The following is a 20,000-nucleotide window of genomic DNA, read 5'->3' as shown; positions in this document are numbered from 1 at the left end:
GTGAGTGAGTGTCTGTGTGTGTGTGTGTGTGTGCGTGCGTGCGTGAGTGTCTGTGTGTGTGTGTGTGTGTGTGTGCGTGCGTGCGTGCGTGCGTGAGTGTCTGTGTGTGCGTGCGTGCGTGAGTGAGTGTCTGTGTGTGTGTGCGTGCGTGCGTGAGTGTCTGTGTGTGCGTGCGTGCGTGAGTGAGTGTCTGTGTGTGTGTGCGTGCGTGAGTGAGTGTCTGTGTGTGTGTGTGCGTGCGTGAGTGAGTGTCTGTGTGTGTGTGTGTGTGTGCGTGCGTGCGTGCGTGCGTGAGTGAGTGTCTGTGTGTGTGTGTGTGTGTGTGTGCGTGCGTGCGTGCGTGCGTGAGTGAGTGTGCGTGCGTGCGTGCGTGCGTGCGTGCGTGCGTGAGTGTCTGTGTGTGTGTGCGTGCGTGAGTGAGTGTCTGTGTGTGTGCGTGCGTGAGTGAGTGTCTGTGTGTGTGTGTGTGCGTGCGTGCGTGCGTGCGTGAGTGAGTGAGTGAGTGAGTGTGTGAGTGAGTGAGTGAGTGTGTGTGTGTGAGTGAGTGTAGGGGGGGTGGCTAAACTACAGATGAGCATCACGAGCTGACCTCAAGATCTGAGGATGGTCAGAGCGATCGACAACAGCTGATCATAAACGTGCTAACTAGCATTAGCATCATTATTCCCAGTGTGCATGTAGGCGACAGCAGCGTGAGCGCTCTGTGGCGAGCAGAGGAGCCGATGGAAACTCGTAGTCACACTAGGGAAGCTTCAGGTTACAGCTGGAGCTGCAGGTCCTTGGAACGAGTGTTATATGACTGAGTGTCCTGGTGACACGCTGCTCTCCAGGTCTCTGTACAGGACAACACTGGCCCTGTTTACATGATATCAAAGCCAGACTCTGCAGCACCAGCTAGCAGTCGCTGACCTTTCAGAGTAAGAGCGAGGAGGTTGGTATGGAAGCTTGTTCCCACCACCATCTATAAGGTGAAACGCTCTGCCAATCAGAAAGCTCGGTGAAGCGAGATTGATGTAAACGCTGGAGAACTTAAAGCTGATTGTTTGTTTTTGCTAAAAACTGCGAGCGCCTTCTGCTTGCACGTAACCAGGAAATGATGTCGTTCATGCAGCTTCCTTATTGGCAGAGCTTCGAGTTATTGAGCTTCCACAGGTTGGCCCTTAGACTGACGCACACACAAAGAATCGCTCCAGAGTGGGATTCTGGGGAAGCTGCTTTATCCTTTATAAAGTTAAACAGGCCTCCTGGAATTATTTGGTTGTTTTAGCTGTAAAAGTGTCATAAAATCAGCTGTGAGCTTTTGTCCCCGTCCTCAGGATTGCTGCGTCTTTCCACATCTGGTAGCTTCTTTCTCTACTGTGAGCGTAATCAGGATTAGTAACAGAAAAGGACTGAATTGAAATGTTACAGTTTTTACTCAAAGAGGCAGAAAGAGAGACTGTACATGATTACAAGACTTACAGTCTGAACAACAACAAGTATGTGACCTTTGACCCTGTGGTTTGTTTTTGGGCATCTCTTTTCTTCCCCGGTACACTTCCTCTCAGTCTGTAGCCAAAGGCCTACATCGCACTGCTGACAGTCGTGCTCCTTTTATGCAACATTTTCCTGAGTGGATAATAAACCCAGCCTGCTCTGCCTGCATGTCCTGCAAGCCTCAAATACACCTGCTTTACAGGTGCTGGAAGAGGGCGGGGCAGTGTTTGTCATACATGAAATAAACATGGCATAAAACAATGTTCTATGAAACCCTGTTATCAGGGCTTACATCCAGCAACTCTTATTTTTATATAAAACACTAAAAACATCAAAAATAAAATCATTGTAAGAAAGAAAAACGATGTCTGACAAAGCGTCAGTTTTCTGTGCGCCTTCGTCTCTCTCAACCTTCGTCTTCGGGCCGCTGTGACGCAGTGCTTGGGATTACCCGAAGGACTCTAATATCAGCGCAAATCATTCAAGAGTTACGGTACTTTAAAGAAACGTTGGAAAAACCTGTCGCCGGTGACGGGATGGGGGCTGAAGGCTTATCCAATCAGCAGACAGCTTTCCTTGGGTGACGCGGTCGACCTGCAGCTCCTCGTTGAGAATCATTCTCCTAATGTTTCCTCTGGGCGGCGCTGTGACGCTGATCGCAGCGCCGAGATCTGTGTATCGAGCGAGGACAGTCATGAACTCTTCACAAGAGACCGCGACCTCTGACCTCAAGCTCTTGATATTCAAACACATCTCAGATTTTTGGTAGAGCCACCTCTGAGGCATCTCAGTTATCATGTTCTCAGGGTGTGCGCGGCCGCCTGGCTGAACAAGCAGCGACAGAGTCAGCCTTTCCTGTCACACACTCTTTACATGATCCCCTTTATACTTCACAAGGTGTGCTGTGCCCCCCCACACACACACACACACACCATTTTCTTCACGCTGTTTTCAAATCAACACAATAGGAAACGAGCTGAAGCTGCTGATTGCTCTGCACGTCCTTCAGGGAGCGCAGAAAAGGCCGTTTGGCTGCAGCCAATCAGCTCACACCTCACCAGCACCACGGGCAAGTCAGGTGGAGGGGGGCGGATGGCACCCTTCAAAGCCTGCAGGAAGTTTTCACACTTCATTAAGAAGCTCGACACATTCGAGCGGAACCACACAGACGGGCTCCGATTCATCCCATCACACACACGAGATCACCGCCGTCATCCTCCCACAGGCCGCAGACGCCAGCCGCAGGCGGAACCACAACCCCAAACGAGCAGCTCGGACCGCCGGGATCAGCCAAGCCTCAGGATTGTTTTGTGGAATAAGTTAAGATCGTTTCCTTCCAAAGCGCCGTTTTCACGTCTCACCGGAGGTGGCGTTAACTACCGTTTGACGAATCGGTCCAATCACAGCTCATCATTACCGGGCAGCGCTGCAGGCTCTGAGCTGGGGTTTGTGAGATACACGCAGGCCGAGAAAGAGCCGGCGGGACTGAAACGAGCCAATCACAGCGCTCCAATCAGCTGATGATGAGCAGTGGAGTGCTCATCAGAAGGTTAGATTGGCTGCTGTGCATCTCCTGCCCACTCAGGGGTTAACGTAAGTGGGAGCAGCAGTGATGTGGTGCTCTTATGTAACACTGAAGGCAGAGCAGCCATCAAATATTCAGCAGGTCTTCCCTCACGCTCAGTGAGGCGGCGGCGCCCCGAACAGCTCGCTGGATCAGCACGACACACCAAAACTCTGCGAGCAGACTCAGGACCAAACATCCTGCTGCTGCCCGCGCTCGTTGTTAGCAGCACCTTCACAGCCTAACGTCCCGATCTGCTGCGACTTCCTGGGATATCGCCGAGTTTGTTTGAGCTGCGTTTACGTCAGGGAACGAGGAGTTACACTGAAGTTCAGGCTGCCTTTGTGACAGCAGGGCAGAGCTTACACAACACAAGCTCCACCCACCTCCATAAGGGACAGCCAATCAGAAGAAAGTCAGTCTAAAAGAGGGAGGGGCTAAATCAGCCCAGAATCAGACAAAGAAGGATTATTATGAGCAGTGAATCATGAACAGATGGTGGACTCCAGCAACAACGGTTCTGGAGGGTTAGCCGTGTCAAACATGGCGGCATTGCAAAGCTGAGGCCAAGCGAGGTGTGCAGATGCCAGAAAGCAGCGGGCAACGCGACGCTGTGATCTGAAAACCTCCCTGAGCCTGGTGTGGCTGGAGGTTTCTTCCTGTTAAAAGGAGTTTTTCGTGCCCACTGTCACCAACGTGTTGCTCATAGGGCGTGGTCTGATTGTTGGGGCTCGTTTGTAGTTTCAGCAGTTTTCCACATCCTGGATACAAATACAAACACGTCCTCGTTTGCTGAGAGAGGAAAGCTGAGCGGTCACGGTGTGGTACAGGTTGAAGCACCTGGAGGTGACTGTTGATGTGGTGCCTTTTAAATAAAGCTGTACTGAATTACTGCCTCACGCTGAGACTGGACTCGTCGGTGAGCTGAAGCTCTGAGCTTGAAATTAGCTGCAGCAAAACAGGAAGTGCTACACGTCCCTATTTTAAATGCTCAGCCTCGTGAACAGGAGGATATTCTTGTTGTGTCAGTAGAGCTGGGCGATATGAGATTTTTTCATATCACGATATGTTTTTTTCATTTCAGGCGATAACGATATCTATCACGATATAAGCCAAATAACTATATTTGTAAGATTTAAATGTGCCGTTGCTCACAAGTAAAATGTGAAATAATCAGCAGCTTGTTTTGATTTAAATATTTATTTCCCATAATAAGTTCAACAGGGTAGATGTACTTAAGGAACATGAGACTTTTTCAGCTAAATAAAGGCAAATATTGCAAACTACACAAAAGGCAGCCGCTAAAGCGTTTAAGTTTCAAAATAGAACAAACGAAACAGACTAAATTGTCAATTCCACTTAGAAACAAAATATTAATTCTAAAAATAAATCTTAGTTTGTTTTACAGAAGAACAGACAAAACTGACTAACTTTTGTCAGTATCAAATAAACTGAGAACTAAAAGGAAATTCTCAATCTCTCCTTGTTGTATAGCTGAGCTTTTCAAACAGTTTTAACAGTTACTTTAGTCTGACAAAAGCCGAATGACGAATTAGCGCTTCCAGTCAGAGACTGAGGCTACGTCCACACGTACACGGGTATTTTTGAAAACTGAGATTTTCCGTTTTCGTTTTAAAAAATAATCCCGTCCACACATAAAGGCAGAAATGAAGGAAAACGCTGCTATGAACATGCCAAAGCAGCAGGTGGCGCTAGATTCCTAACCGTGCAGAAATGTTGGCCAATCAGAAGTCTAGAAGCCTCGGTGGGAAAAAGTAAACAAAGCTGGGGCATAGAAGCAGAACCGAGTCGTATGTGTGGAGGGACAGTAACTGTGTGTATATGTAAGCATTTAAACACTGCAGAGAGTAGAATTAACAGTATTGTAGAAATTCATTTCACCGAAACAATAACGTGGCGCGCAGTGTGACGCATGCACCAGTTTATTGTATTTCCAGACTTGCTTTCGGCACAATTTACAGTGCACGCTACTCTGTTTTTGTCAGACTTGAAATAGCCGAAATACCTTCACACTACGGAACTTCTATGGCTCTTCCGTTCGACAATCTCTCCGGCGTTGGAACCATCATCTGTTTTCTCTTCGGTCACGCTCGGTTGATTTTTCTAGTCGGCACACTCATTTCCTCCATTACCCGCTGGCTGCTTCCCAAACAAACACACGTGCGGCGTGGCACTTGTGCTGTACGTAACAAGTCACGTGACGTGACGCTGCGGCTGTGATTGGTTCGGCTCTGCGCTACTTAATTTGGATTGGCTGACCTTTTTTTTTTTTTTTTTTAAGAGGACAAGAGCGGCGAGGTCTATCGCGATAGCTTAATTTCTCTATCGAGTAAAAGTTATATCGCGATACATATCGTTATCGTTCTGTCGCCCAGCTCTATGTGTCAGACACGAATCTGCTCCCAGCTAACGGCCGTGGATGAGTCCAGCTGACAGGAGACAGTCGGCCTCCTTCACTCCATCATTACAAGATTCCAGTTTCCTCACTTTAACACACAGCTCTGATTTGTCGTCTTAGCGAAAGGCCTCGCTGATGTTTCGCTCTGCAGCGCCACCTACTGACAACAGGAAGTCAGCCTAAAGCGATGAGTGTTCCCTGAATGAAGCAGTGCGCTGTGTTTCCTGTGAGCAACACACAAGAGTGCAGGCATGACGATATCTACACGACAGTAGGGTAACCTCAGTCAGCCATCTGGAACGAGCTCCCACCTGAGGCTCCTCCTCCTGAGGCTCGCCTAAAACATCTGCCATGAAAAATTGATGAAGGCAGAGTGAATCAAAGCCCCGTGGAAGAATCCAGCTCTGCAGCTGAACCGGCCTGAACCTCATCAATCATTCATGGATCCAGATGTTTCACCTGAGTTTCTGATCACTTTATCAATCAGCTCCGTCCTCAGGTCTCCGCTCGTGCGTCAGTGTTCCCGGCTGGTGCAGGTACACTAACAGCAGCGCACCTGGGGCTCATTACAGCAGCTCTGTTCTGCTCATCTGTCAGAGTCACAAACGACTGATTTATTAGAGGAAATCCAGTCCTGTGGCTGCTGTTCAGCTGCTTTCCCAACAAGGCAGCTGACCGGCGGTCTGATGGACTAACGCCACCATGTTGGACCAGCCGGGGCAGACTCCCTGCAGAGGCTGTGTTTACTGTTCATACCGCCTTAATTACACAAGATGTGATTTCTTTAAATGTGCAGGCGAGCCCTCAGAGTCCACGAGAGCCTCAGAGCAGAAACAACACAAAAGTGGAAAAACATTCGAGCCGAGTTCATCAGATGAATAACCCGTCTGGCAGGCTGATGATCACAGATATTCATCAATAATCAGGAGATGAACCGTGATCTGAACATGGCTGAGCTTCCAAACATGCGAGTCCCGTTTCTGCTCTTCAGATCAGATTACAGGCCCCCGGGCGAGCAAACGACCCCTGAGCTCCTTCATTCAGAGCTGCTACCAAACCCCGCCTCCTCATCAGCGCCGTGAGGCACGGATAATCACGGACGGCATCAGCTCAGCGGAGCGCCTGACACGTCAGGATGTAAAGTGAGAGAAATGCTTAAAAGGTGCCGGTCGCATGTGTTAATAAAACCAATCCAATGGTGGATCCAGTTCATTTCCTGGAGACAGAGTCCGAGCCTCACGGGCAGCATCGGAGCAGACCCCTCCTCCTGGATGTCATGTGACGCCTGTAGTTTTTACAGACCCATCCCCTCCCCCCTCACAGGATTATGTTGCCTCCTTCTTACATCACACATCAGATCCAAACATCCGGGACACGGCTCAGGAAACAAAGACCGGAGCGCTTTTAAGGCACAGACAAACCCCACGAAGATGGAGCAGCTCGTTACCAGTCAGCGCGAGGCCGGACCAGTTTAACCAGCAGAGGACCAAAGTTCCCTCTAATGTTTCATGTGTCTGAGCGCACAAACTCCCTGAGCGTCCCTTGGACCACTGTGAGCGACAGCAGACGTGTGCACTGTGGTCACGCCAGCATCCAATCATCCAAGTTACATGTTTATTAAAATAATCAAATTACAGCGTTTATGTTAGACGACTTTTCATTAACTGCTTTAGCTCACTGACAATGAGAATGTAAAAAAGATCTTGTCCATGTGCAGCATGTTAACACTATTGGAAGGAAAAAATAACTTGAACTCCAGTTTTGAAAACACAACTTTCTTTATTCTTTCATAAAGCTCTGACTGTATTGTGAGTCTGTGGTCTGGGAGAGAGTCTGTAACTCTGTCTGCAAATACAGTAAATAATGACCAATGTTGGGCAATTAATTATGTAGTTACTTCTTCAAAAAAGTTACTGAGTCATGTAAACAACAAAGATTTTTGCAGCTGTTTACCTAAAAATGCAGCCAAGGCGTTTCTTAAACAAACATTTCAAACTATTTACAGAACAATCAGCTGTTCTGCATCAAATCTGATGCCACACAGATTATTTGTGCCGCTCCAAAAATAATTTCTGTCCACTATGAGATGAAGGAGAACAACAGCCTGATACCTGCAGGCCTGACAGCAGCAGATGTGTCACTGCTGTAACACCTGTAACACTCAGCAGTCGCCTCATTGTTCTGACACACACAACAAAACTACACTACACACTAACTACACACTGACTACACACTGACTACACAAGATTTGTGCTAAACGTCACAAATGTCTCACATCTCAAACACGCCGTCACTCCTAAAACTTCCCCCTCCCTAAATAACTAAATGCCATGTAGCCATATCATTTTTTGATTGGTCCACATGGTACATTTTTCCACCAATAGGAAAGGGCGGCGTTTGGTTTTTGCTCACAGGCTTTCGAGCGTTTTCCTTATAAACGTCAACCACGTTGATTAGCTGCGTATATACGAATGTGAATCGCGTGATTGGCTGGACTGTGGGATGAGGCGACATCGTTCTGATCCCGTACGGGAGCAGCCAGTCACTGACTAACACTGCAAAACAGAATTGATAAAGTTTAATTTTAATTCAGCTTAGATTTGTTTTTTTGTGGGCACAGACGTGCCAGCAGTGCGCAATCGTGCACGCGCGCAGCTTAGAGGGAACATTGCAGAGGACATAGACCAGAGGTATGAAGACGAGCTTCTGTTTAGTTCATGTGTCGGAGGAAAGGCTTTTCTTCCTGGCTTGATGAGAGCACACGGAGCCTCTTTCAAAGTGTGCTGTCACAGTCAGGATCACCGAGCACGTCTGCAGGTCGGCTGTTATCACGCTGGACTACAGCGCTGATCAAAGGTTCTCCTCACTCTACGATGCACCAGTGTTTGTCTGCACATAACAGCGTTTAAACGGTTCCTGCAGGCTCTTTGTTCGCCCGTCACACACACGCTTCACTTGTTTCCATGTTTTTATTCAATCTGTGTAAAATCCCAAAGAAAACACAGTGTAACATCAAATTGTATTTTTGCTCCAACGAGGTGATTCCCAAACTCTACGGCAGGTAAACTGGATCAGAAAGACCCGACACAGGACCTGAGAGACGATCTGGACCTTCAGCTGATCATCTGCTGCTCACTGAAGTCTCATCAGAGACGATCAGTGAAGGACGGCTGTCAGGAAGACGTTCTTAACGAGGGGACACGGGAGGGAAGGCAGAGGTCTGAAAATGACACGAGAACTGGACGATGGATCCACATCACGGTCAGTGTGTACGAGGAGGTCAGGAGGCGGCACGGTGGAGGCTCTGTCATGGTTTCAGTGCTGTTGGAGACCTTTGATAAACTGATGAACTATCAGAGTCTGATCCACCAGCCAGGAACATCTGGAAACAGCAGCTTGTTTCAGCATGACAAAGATCCAAACACACAGTCAGTGCATCAAAGCACACGTGGATAGAAACACACAGAGCTCCACATCACTGAAGCAGTGTGGGATCATCCTGACAGAACAGCATGAGAGTCCTTCAGGGAGCCTGAAGAACAGTTCCTGAAGACCCCCAGAGACCCCGCCAGAGCCCCCCCCAGAGAGCCGCTCAGAGCCCCCCCCAGAGAGCCGAACTCTGTCTTTGCCTAACATTCTGCATTTGCTTGTGTCTGCAATAAACGACTGCACGTATTTCCCACAGGCTTGTAAAAATAAGAAGTGAAGGGCGGTTTGAGTCAAAACCCTGTAGGCGTGGCTGTTCAGGCTCAGGTGTGTGCGCTCTGTGGGTGAACTGTTCAGGCCCTGTGTGATAACCTTAAAGTGATAAAATGTCTCCTCCTCTTTTCGTCCTCAGATCTTCTCCTCTGTCGGGGCCACGCGGCCTCCTTCCAGCCTCATTTCCACGCTGACACGTGACCACGGGAAGGACAAGAAGCACGCTTCAGAGCAACGACACGCACGTACGCGCAGATGCACCGACGAGCGACTCATCTGAGGGTCTTGAACACCGTGTTTAGATGTTTAAGAACTACAAGCACGTTTTCACATCATCGTTCACGTCAGCTGACGCAGAAAAAAGCCGATGCTGTAATCCTGGTTCTTCCATTTAGGTCGGACCTCTGTGTCGTGTCACCCGCATGCTTTCAAAAACACAAGAAACTGCTTTATTGGTCACGTACACAATCACACAGATGACGTGACCGAGCTGCGGACGGGCTGCAGACGTAGCCGCGCCATTCCAGGCTTGGTGTTTGGCATGGGGGCCGAGCCAGGACCCTCACTGGATACTGGGAGGGAATCAAACTTGCTCCAAAGGTGTGTGGTCTTAACACTACACTATCCAACACAGACGAATCACAGCCTCAAAGCAGTGCATGCTGGGAAGTGAATGCTCACCGTAAAGTATTCACAGCTCTGAGAGTCACACTAAAGATGAACAGGCACGCTCGGTGTGACAGAACTGCCACGAAACTAAATGCTGATAACTGGGCTCTTCCTGTTAAAGGGGAGTTTCTCCTTCCCACTGTTGCCAAAGCGCTTGCTCCATGGGGGCGTGGTCTGATTGTTGGAGTTTCTCCGTTTATCGTAGGTCTTCACCTTACAGTACGAAGCGCTTTAGGCGACTGATCTGGGGCTCGTGAGCGTGAGCAGCATGGAGGGTTTTTACATTCGTTGTTTCACATGTTGTTTGCAAATATAAACACGTCTTTGTTTGCTGGAGAAATTAAAGCCTGACCTCACCATGTCTGTGATGGCGGTTCCCCGGAGAGCGCCGTACGTGATGTTCAGTAAAACGTGACAATAAAGTCTGTGTGTGCCGTGTGTTTATTAAAGACGTTCAGCTGCTGTTTGAGTCTCTGATCGTGCTGCTTTCAGTTTCACGCTCTGAGCATGCTCTGTTTAAGACGTCATCATCATCAGGTGACTCCCCGCAGCATTCTCCGGAACAGCCGGCGTCGCCACTCTGCACTGCTACAATGACGCGCCTGCACGCCCGTGTCACGAGGTGTACGCTACGCTTTGTTCACACAGCATCAACAAGACAAGTTCAGCCCTTCGGATGGAGGTCAGGTTTACGGAGGCGTGCAGGTCTGAGTGCAGCGTGGAGATGAACGGCAGGGATGCTGGCGTGTGGCGGTGAACTGCCCGACTGTGAGCGCGAACACTTGCTCGCCACAACTGTAAGTACAGCTGGGCGTGACGTGATATTCACTATACTAGGAACCCCAGAAACCTAAGCTTCAGTGAAACGCTTTCACTCGACCCTGAGAGAAGAGACATTGATGACCATCAGATCCAGGCTGCACTCGCTCCGTTTCACAGGAAACACGATTCACCATAAAAACATGGGCTGATCGGCCCCAGTGCACAAACTGGAGGGTCGTCAGAAACCAGGCCGGTGCACACGCTAGCATTAGCCATCTGTTATCATTAACGTAGCAGCTAGCGGACAGTAGTTGGATAAAGATGAATTGGAGCTCAGCGGGAGATCGAGCCGTGACAGAGCAGATTACGGACGCGTGGACCAGGAGGGGAGTGGAGGACCAATCGGACGGTTTCAGGCCTGAAGAGCTGAGGACCAAAGAGCTGCACGCTTCCTGCTTCATGTGTTTCTGGCTGCGTTGGAGCAGCTGTGAGGTCAGTTTTAGCTAACGGCTAACTCACAGCACACGTTACCATAACGCTCTCGGCAATAACGAAATGGTTTCCATGTGTTAGCCATCGTCGTGCTGTTAGCCATCGTCGTGCTGTTTGCCATCGTCGTGCTGTTAGCCATCGTCGTGCTGTTAGCCATCGTCGTGCTGTTTGCCATCGTCGTGCTGTTTGCCATCGTCGTGCTGTTAGCCATCGTCGTGCTGTTTGCCATCGTCGTGCTGTTTGCCATCGTCGTGCTGTTTGCCATCGTCGTGCTGTTAGCCATCGTCGTGCTGTTAGCCATCGTCGTGCTGTTTGCCGTACCCTTTGGTCTAAAATACATTTCACCTTCAAATCTGTGAAGAGCTTTTATTCATTTCAGTCTTAAGCTCTTATTTTGTTTACTCTTAACTTCTAATTGGAAAAGAACACGTTCATCTTCTTCATCATTACTTTTGGGGTCAAAGTCTTCCCCGTGGTATCGAGTCACGCCGTCACCTCAAAGCTGACCCAGCTGCTCAGCCTGTTTTTAGCGAGCAGCGCAAATCTCTGCAGGCTGGAAAAAAGAAGCTCCATCCCAGAGCGCGGTGCAGGCCTCTCAGGCTCCACAGCTGCTAAGCTAATTAGCCTCGGTCTCAATCTAATCTGCAGGAGGCTGCAAGCTGCTGCTGATCCCTCTCAGCCAGAGCTAATGGACAACAATTAGCACCACTGATTTTCTGCACAATGGAGCACGGAGGGGGGGCTGTTAATAGCTCTGATGTGAACACAGGGTGGGGGGAGTGTGTGTGTGGGCAGTGATGAGGCTCATAGTCCACACAAGTCGAGCACGATCAATCACAGCAGCAGCGCTGCCTTTATGGAGATCCTGTGTGTGTGTGTGTGTGGGGGGGGGGGGGGGGGGGGGTGGCTTCAGGCGACGGCAAGAAGAACAAACATCATTAAACAAATGAAAACAGGACGCTTGTCTTTCCAAACACGCCAGGATTACGCCTGCTGTTCATGCTTCAACCTTAAAGGCTGTCACTGCCTTTATAAGTAAATATGTTTATGCTGTAGGTGCGTGATAGGTTTGTAGCTTGAACCTATTCGCTGGAATGTTGAAGACAATATAATTACACCGCAAGCAAGACACGAAGTAGGCAAAGTTCTTCATGTTTCTCGTGCACGGGAGAGAACCGGACAGACGCCGTTCCTTCGCTTGACCCCAGTTGCTCTCGTCTGTTCCCCCGTAACACTGCTCTTTTATTGAGGTTACGTGAATATGCATAGGGTCATTAACATATGATGTCTACATACACACAAAGAGTACCGTGTGTGTGTGTGTTACTGCTGATCAAAGGGTCCTATAACATGAAAGCACAAAAGCAAACATCCTTGGTCAGGAAGAGGGTAGTCTCACCCTAGATAACACGGTGAGGAAGTCCAGCAGTTAAAGCACTTAGACTAGAACAGACGTAGCTACGTTAATCCTACCATAAAACAATAAGACAAGGTACGACCTCTCTCGTGCTCCCAGAGTGCTGTCTAATGCACACAAAGTTTGCAGACCATCAAGGATCAAACCTCTACCAATCTACAACTAATATAAAACTCTAAGCATATATAAGTAGATATTTCTAAGCATAAATGGCAATCAACAATACAAAACCTAACAGTGCGGACCCTGCAGACAAACCCCAACAATCAGATGACATGTGAGCACACGCTTGGTGACAGTGGAAAGGAAAAACTCTTATCAGGAAGAAACCTCCGCCAGAACCAGGCCCCCAACAGGGAGCCAATGAGGAGAAGCCAGCATGGTGGAAGTCCGAGCTCTCGCTGCAAACATCTCCAGATGTCTCCCATGTAACAAAACATGTCACAGCACGCTGCACCTCTGTTCTGGGCCCGGGGCCACATGTTTGACACATCTGTGCTGGGGCGAGGACCCTGCATTAATGGACGGAAACATCGATGGGATGTGGCGTGTCAGCTGCTCGAGCGCACACAGCCACCATTAGAATGCGGACGCTGTGATGGGAGCAGCGAGGTGAAGGACAGGCCTTCATGGGCTCAGGGCCGAGTGAAGCAGAGGCTCAGCAGCTGAAGCCTTCTTTGCTTTAACGAGTCAGCGACTGGCACTCTTCCAGCTCCACTCAGAGCATCGCTAAAAACGGGACAGTTTCTAATGCGTCTCTGTGTTTAACGGCTGTAAGCTCAGCTGTTTCTTCCTGCTCTGACGTCCAAAAGCACCACAACCTTTTACTCTTTCTGGAGGCGCAGCCGGTGGACGAATGTCAGTCTGATACCAACGCTTGTATCAGCATCAGATCAATATTTGATTCTGTCCTCTGAACATTGTTAAATCATTCTTAATGAACAAACATCCGTCAAACATGCTGAGAAACATGTGTGAACCTTTCTGTGGTTTATTTACAGCCTGCAGGCACGTTTACGTCCAGCTCTTCAAAATAAAAGCTGAGAGGTGTGTTTTATTGTGGAAAGTAAAAGTCAGTGATGGTTCATGTCATAAATCAGGACACACTGCTCACACACCTGTGACGGCATCGATGCTCCTCACAGATGGAGCAGGAGGAGGCGACATTAACCAGCTGATGAACCTCCAGCTGTGTGACCACAGGACAGCGACGCCTGACCCGGCGTCCTGAGTCAGGACCGGACCGATCCAAATATCGGATCGATGTCTCCTTAATGAGAGCTCCTCTGCACCGCACTTCCTTTCAGACTCGCTCTTATTACATTTCATTCAAAGTGACAGGGGAGGGGCCTGTCCAGGCTTTAAACAGGCTGAGGACATCCCCCGTTTCCCTCCACCTCGCCAGGCAGGAGCCGGCCCCGCCCCCTGCAGACAACGCTAATGCCTTTATTCGTTTCTCAGAGTCCATTAACGGGCACTAAGCCTTCCTGCGGTCTCCATCACTGCAAGCTCCCAACACTCTGCAAACCTCATCCATCTCCAACCACTTATCAAAGTTACAGTCACGACTCCACCTGGAGACGCTCCGTCCGAGGAAGCTTACAGGAAGCGGGGTTCACGCCGACCTCGTCTCTGCTTTACCTTGACCTAAAAACACAGATGCAGACGCGTCTGCAGTACTGTGCCCTGAGCAGCGCCTGCAGGTGCAGCGCGCCTGTCAGAGCGCTGAGCAGCAAATAACAGACACAAATAACTCAGCGCGCTGCGGCGGCGCCGAGAGGAAGATGATAATTCCTGTTAAAAACACGGCGTTACCTTTGATGTGAAAACAACACAAAGTGAAGTGTTACATAAAGATGGGGGAGGTGACAGAAGGAGGGCGGCGTGCAAATGAAGAGGGAAGACAGGAAGTAAGTTCACGGCTGATTCGAGCTCAGCGAGCGTCTGAGCGGCACTTCAAACGAGTGTGACCTGGATTCATTCATCAGGCCTCAAAAACGCCAAAACTTCACAGATCACACCTCTGACTCCCACAGCTTCACGCCAGGCAAACAGGAAGTCCCGCCTTTCAGCGTCGGCTCATCTTAGACTGCACGTTCAGCGGTGAGCTTCCTGCTTGCAACCCGCCGCCGTCACTTTGACCTGCAGTTCATCAGGAAAACGCTGACACATCAGAACAGCCCCGATAACGGCGCCACAGGCTCCCTGCCAGCACCTGCCAATCAAAACCAAGCACACCCAGTGATTGGACACTGTGCTGAGAGGCGGGGCCAGGTGCTCAGAGTGAGGAGGGTTTCCTGGATTCACACTAAGCTTCTTATTTCAGCCGCGGCGTCACGGAGGCGTGCTGAGCGTTGGAGGTCATTTGGACGTGTCCCCCTGCACACCTGAGCGTCACGCTTACAGGCTGCCTCACTCGCCCCACCGTGAACTGTAAACAACTCATTTTTGTGACGCCCCAGGTGGGCGGGGTTGAACAAACAGCTGCGCGGTCACGCTCGGGTGGAGCTTCCTGGGCAGCAGAGCAGACGTCTCACGGCAGGTAAGCTCGACTCCATCCGTCCTCCATAAACAGCAGAGTGACGACAACCTCGCGTTATGAGTTTGTTCCAAACTGAGCTCGGAGAAGCAGTTTACCTGCTCAAACACCTGAGGAGACCGACACACCTGAGCCTTCATGAGTTAAACCTGAGCTTTAGCTTCAGTGGGAGGAGCTCTGCTTACTGAAGTAATATGATGAAAACCACGTGGACGTCACACCTGCATCACCAGCGCCGCCTGGTTTCTCTGATGACATCAGCAGTCACTCAGGAGATGATTGGGGACATTTACCGATCACTATTATCGATCACTGACTGTGACCCCGAGCCACGTATGGATTAGTCAGCAGCTCAGAGGTCAGAGGTCAGGAGGCCTGAGCATCATGTGACTGCTATCAAGCTCACATTAGAACACAGTGTTTCACACACAGGATCCAACACCAAGCAGTTACTCACATACAGGGCTCTTAATTTGAAAAGTCAGTGGTGCACACACACGCAGAAGCAGCCGTGGCCCGAGCCCCCGGCTGACCCTAACCAGCAGAGCCAGAACCAGAGAGGAGGTCTTACCCCTGCCGGTCTCCGTCCACCAGGATCCGAACCAGGATGCCGGTAACAGCCACCAGGATGGGGTAGTGGTCCACGCTCTCCAGCCCTGCAGGAGGAACAGAGTTCATCAGAGTGGCACGACTGCGAATCCGACCGGATGATGGACGCTGAGGGGGCGTGTCTCTCATTGTTATTCCCATAACCCTAATATCAGTGATCCTGGCCTGTGATGCGTTGAGCTCCCTCCTTTCACAGAGCGTGACATCACGTGTTCTCACTAACACGCTCCATGTTTTTAGTTGTTGCCGTCTGTCATTCACACTCTTTAAACCTTTAAACCTTGTGCTCCTCGCACGTCCTGGTCGGACGGAGTTCAGGCGGAGCTCTGGATCACACCTGCGTGCATGAAAGCAGCACGCAGGTGTGATCAGGCCTGCAGGTGTTTGATGGATCAGGTCACTGTCATCATATTTCAGAGCGTCTAAAGCAGAGACGGGCTGCTGATCAGTATTACTTGGATCCTGCCATCAGAGCCGGCCCACACACCTGATTGGAGGCCTCGGCGAGGTGCGCGCACACCTGCAATTAAATTATCCCAGAAATAACCTGGAAAGGTGTCATTATCATTATCAGGTGGTAATAAGAAGGCTGCTTCCAGTCGGCTCCAACTATAAATCATCAGCGCTGCGACAGACGGGTGACCTGTGCAGGTGTACCCTGCGTCCCACCCCCACAACACACACACACACACACACACACACACACAGTTAAAGGAGGCGATGACCTCCCTATAAACACGGTGGCTGTGTGGGCGGAGCGAGTGAGGATGTTGCTGAGGTCCAATCAGCTCACAGCAGTGATGATAACAGGAGTGAAATAATCAGCTGGGCTAAAGCAGAGTTAAACGTTTATTTTTGAAAAGGTGAGGTTACAGCACGCCGCTCCTGTTATGGCACAGCGACGTTTCCATCAGGAGGAGCGTGAGGGCCTCCCGCTGAGCGCCATCAATGAATCACACGAACTCACAGCGAGCCAACAGCTGGAAGAACCAATTAAATAGGCAGGAAACCACACGCGGTTATTGTCCTCCTGCTGATGGACGCTGACGCTTCTGCTGAAGGTAAAAACCTATTTCTGTCAGGAAGCAGGATGTAGACGCAATCATGCATGGATGGACTTTCAAAACGGTTTATTTTCTTCCTTGTTGGTGGCAACGTTTGACATTTTTAAAGATCAGTGGAAACTTCAGCATAAAATAATTCTTTATGGTCATTTTGGGCATGTCTGACCCCCTCTGATGACCGACTACACTCAGGCTAGCATCAGGCTTTATAAGATAGGGCTTTGGAGTTGACGTCACGCCGCAATGCATTATGGGAGCGCAGCGCCATTTTCGGGGTCTACGAATCAAACCAAACACACTGTGTTGGAACGACGACTACAAGAAAGATGCTTAAAAGCAGCTCAAAAGAGAATGAACTGTATAGAGACCGATTTCATTCAGAGGCAAAGCAGCGGTACTTGCAGAAAATAGCGTGCATTGGAAATGTGGACCCGTATGAAACACGGCCGTGGAATAGAAACCCTGAAGACCAACCGCTACTGACGTAGCCTGACATATTTTCGGACCTTATCTGTGGAATCAGCGCGTACAAGTCGTCATTCAAGCAAAGGTAAGTCAGCTCGAGTACTGCGAGTGAAATGCGTTTGATTTCCTTGCAAACATTCAGATTAGTGCAGCATAAATTCATTCATGAGGGGAAATTACAGTGAGAACATGTGGAGGCTGTTGGGTGGATAACATAGCGAGTTCAGTGCATTGATGTGACATCCTTGCATTACATCCTTTAGGTTCATTTTCTGCAGGCAGATTTACACTATAACCTGCAGCGTTCTATAGATGGACACATAAAGAAATGAAAAATGACATGTATGTGCTAACTTTCTAAACACTTTGTTACATTTATGATAAAGTAGATAAAACACATTTGTGTCGGCTTTGGCTCATAGTTCTTGTCTTTAAATGAACTTTGTGTGTGTTTCAGGTCCTGCACTCTCAAAGACTGAATGAACCAGCATTGCAGCCATGGGTCACTGTGAGCATCACAGGGAAGGTTGAAGCCGCCCACTGCAGCTGTATGGCCGGAGTCGCAGAGACCTGCAGCCATGTCGCTTCTCTTCTGTTTAATGTAGAAGCAACAGTGTTGATCGTGGCACAAGGACTGTTACAGATGAACCTGCATACTGGGTTTTGCTGGGTAATGTGACCAAGATACAGTCAGAGGTTGGCCATAAGATAGACTTCTCCTCTTCAGCTGCCCAAAAAAGGCTCTTGATCAAAACCTAAACAGACCATCTGTAGTGACGGGGAAAAGGAGCCGTCCTCAAAACAGAAAAATCCCACCTGCTACTGTGGAGGAGTCGTCACTGCTATTGGATACTTTGCTGGAACACAGTAAAGCTGTGGGTTGTGGGCATGACCCATAATGTTTTATCTAGGGGTCTAGATTTATGCCTGTAGTGCACTGCCGTGTAAATAATTTGCATTTACTGAATATGTACTGACTGAGTCCCACTGTTCAAAAGTTGAATAAAGAAACAAACTAATTTTTGACTCTTTTTTTTTTTTATTGAAACCACCTTATAGAACATCACATCAGTTGCAATGATGATGTCATTTATAGTTTACAAATGACAAAATGTTTACACAAAATCATGAGTGTTTACATGATATCACCCACTACTAACATTATTTACTGTATCTTTTGAAAAAATACAGCAATTTTAACAACACAAGACTTAAGAACATTTAACAGGAGCAGGTTTCATTCTTCTCTGGTTTTATTATCACACTGTTCACCAAACGCAGCAAACCTTCACCATCTTATCCAGAAGGGTCACCTCTTCACCCTCACATGGAAGAAGTAATCTGATTGGCATGGTGGTATGTTTGCAGCAGGTCCCTCGTGTAGCGCTGGAACCCAGTCACGATGTTTCATCCATTTCATAGGCTGGTTTGCTGCAATAATGCCAAATAATTAGCATCTCTATAGATAGAAGGTAGTTCTGCAAAATCACTCAGTAGGATGTTTGTTCTAATTTGCTATGACCTCAGAGCGCATCGAAAATAAAACTAATAGGCTATAAAGATATGAACATATTTAGAACTTACCGGAATGAAAATGTCTGGAGCACCAACAGATATTTGGAGATGGAAGAGAACTGCACGTCAGCTCGTCTCACAGCTGCTATCCAGGCTGGACGCCTTCGTTTGGTAACATCGATACACGAGCTGCTCATGTTGCTTCCAGGTTGGGAAAGAATGAAAAGACAAACCCTTTTCAACCTTATTCTCTTGCCGGTCGTGTGATCGAACATTGCAGCCGACCACACAGCAAATACGAACCATGGCTGTTGTGTGTGCCTTCGCTCCCTTTTCACTTGCGCTAGACCCCCAAAATGGCGGATCGGGCCAAAATCCTTTCCACGCCCACCCCCCGTGACATCACGCTCCAAAGCCCTATCCGGTTGTTCAGTCTGACGTCACTAGCCGTGTCTGGGTCTAAACTCCGCTGCAGGTCCATATATCAAACGATCACTGTGGCATTACTGAGAGTTGAAAAACTGTCTAAAGTCTTTCATCTGTAATAAAATGATCAGCGTTCTGCTCTACCAGGTGTAACAATTGAGTTTAACATCCAGGCATCCATGAAAACGGAATTTATGACATTTAACGGAGTCAGAAGTTAGCAGGGAGTTAGCTCGCTAGCTTCTATCTAAATACAATATAGCATGTCCTGACTGCGGGGTTTTGGAAACAAATTAAAACGTACAGCTCTGCTATCACTTCCAGCATAAATAAAGACAGAAAACTAAACAGCAGTGACGTTTGTAGGGTTACTGAAGTTGGGCTAGCTGGTATATAATGATGTGCTACGTGACCGCTAGCGACACAGCTATGTTAGCATAATATAAACAAGCTAACTTTTTTTCCACTGGATAAAAGTTACCGTGAGTGTTCTCGGTGGTCAGGAACAAATGTAATCGCATGGCAGGATGCTGTAAAAGGAACAAACTTCAGCCAGGAGAACAACTGAGATAATCCATCCACAATACGAGGTTAGTCATTCATATACTGCTGCATGGGCTGGGCTGTAGTTACATCCTAAGGTTTTAAAAACTGAGCTTAAATAAATGATTAGCGGTAATAAAAGCCGAGGGAGGTTTTTAGGAGCTTTTTGAGATCAAATAGAAGAAAATACAAAACATTAATTATGTTAACAACACAAAAGCCATATTAAACGCAGACTACTTTAGGCCCAGAAGTAGGATTCGTCACGTCATCACTGAACAACCGGATAGCTGGTGTTAGCCAACAATGGAGAGGAAGAAAGCTTCAAACAGGAAGCAGAG

At 48.6% G+C, this 20,000-nt stretch overlaps 2 protein-coding genes and 1 long non-coding RNA gene across 4 annotated transcripts in view; 1 reads left to right on the top strand and 2 right to left on the bottom strand.

Annotated features, from left to right (window-relative positions):
* amigo3 (adhesion molecule with Ig-like domain 3) overlaps window positions 1–11,174 on the top strand; it is a 20,648-nt gene extending 9,474 nt beyond the window's left edge. The window contains exon 2 of one of the 2 annotated variants that reach the window (XM_082533445.1): window positions 9,298–11,174. In XM_082533445.1, coding sequence (XP_082389571.1) covers window positions 9,298–9,438 — 141 coding nt within the window. In that variant the 3' untranslated portion in view covers window positions 9,439–11,174. Of the gene's footprint in view, window positions 1–8,497; window positions 8,995–9,297 lie in introns of those variants that run through there. The other variant, XM_082533446.1, reaches the window with a different exon arrangement.
* rnf123 (ring finger protein 123) overlaps window positions 1–20,000 on the bottom strand; it is a 117,549-nt gene that overhangs the window by 52,495 nt on the left and 45,054 nt on the right. The window contains exon 37 of the mRNA XM_082533510.1: window positions 15,609–15,693. Coding sequence (XP_082389636.1) covers window positions 15,609–15,693 — 85 coding nt within the window. The remainder of the gene's footprint in view (window positions 1–15,608; window positions 15,694–20,000) is intronic.
* Window positions 18,229–19,452, bottom strand: LOC309706728. The gene is made up of 3 exons (XR_014276776.1): window positions 18,994–19,452; window positions 18,760–18,891; window positions 18,229–18,606 (listed from the first exon to the last, which is right to left on the bottom strand). It is a non-coding gene; the product is annotated as an uncharacterized lncRNA (long non-coding RNA).

Source organism: Aulonocara stuartgranti (assembly GCF_965226115.1).
Source record: "Aulonocara stuartgranti genome assembly, chromosome: 5".
NCBI lineage: Eukaryota > Metazoa > Chordata > Actinopteri > Cichliformes > Cichlidae > Aulonocara > Aulonocara stuartgranti.
The sequence above is the reverse complement of the archived record's forward strand: the minus strand, read 5'-3'. Positions and strand labels throughout refer to the sequence as shown.